We start from the raw sequence: 549 nt of genomic DNA, 5'->3' as shown, positions 1-549 counted from the left end.
AATTAGAGGCGGATTTGGAAGTGGCATCGGAGGTGGAATCGGAAGCAGTGGGGGTGGATTTGGAGGCGGATTCGGAGATGGTATCGGCGGAGGCAGTGGAGGTGGATTTGGAGGCGGCAGTGGAGGTGGATTTGGAGGCGGATTCGGAGATGGTATCGGGGGAGGCATTGGAGGTGGATTTGGAGCCGGCAGTAGAGGCGGATATAGAGGTGGTATCGGAGGAGCCAGTGGAGGTGGATTTGGAGGCGGATTCGAAGGTGGTATCGGAGGCGGCAGTGGAGGTGGCTCCGGCGGTGGAAGCTACAGTCCCCCTAGTCCTTCCACTCTCTACAGTGGACCATAAACGACGAATAGCCCTTTGCAGTCAATGGCTGCTACTAGAAAAAATATTATTTAATTATGTTATTATTTAATGATAAATATAAAATCACAATTAATCAAGAAATACGATTATCCTTACATATGATATGCATACATTCTTTTATGGTTCTATTCTAGAGCAAGCATAAGTAAATCTGGCCTTCTCAGTCTAAAACTGTCTGTGCTCAG

The 549-nt window shown here is 47.9% G+C and overlaps 1 protein-coding gene across 1 annotated transcript in view; it reads left to right on the top strand.

The window, feature by feature from the left end:
• The window catches only part of LOC119587222 (ATP-dependent RNA helicase A-like), a 5379-nt gene extending 4902 nt beyond the window's left edge, over nucleotides 1-477 (top strand). Inside the window, exon 2 of the mRNA XM_037935980.1 lies at nucleotides 1-477. This exon is cut by the window's left edge and continues 524 nt beyond it. Within this exon, the coding sequence (XP_037791908.1) occupies nucleotides 1-343 (343 nt within the window). The 3' untranslated portion in view covers nucleotides 344-477.
• The last annotated feature ends 72 nt before the right edge of the window (nucleotides 478-549 follow it).

Source organism: Penaeus monodon, chromosome 22 (genome assembly GCF_015228065.2).
Source record: "Penaeus monodon isolate SGIC_2016 chromosome 22, NSTDA_Pmon_1, whole genome shotgun sequence".
NCBI lineage: Eukaryota > Metazoa > Arthropoda > Malacostraca > Decapoda > Penaeidae > Penaeus > Penaeus monodon.
The sequence above is the reverse complement of the archived record's forward strand: the minus strand, read 5'-3'. Positions and strand labels throughout refer to the sequence as shown.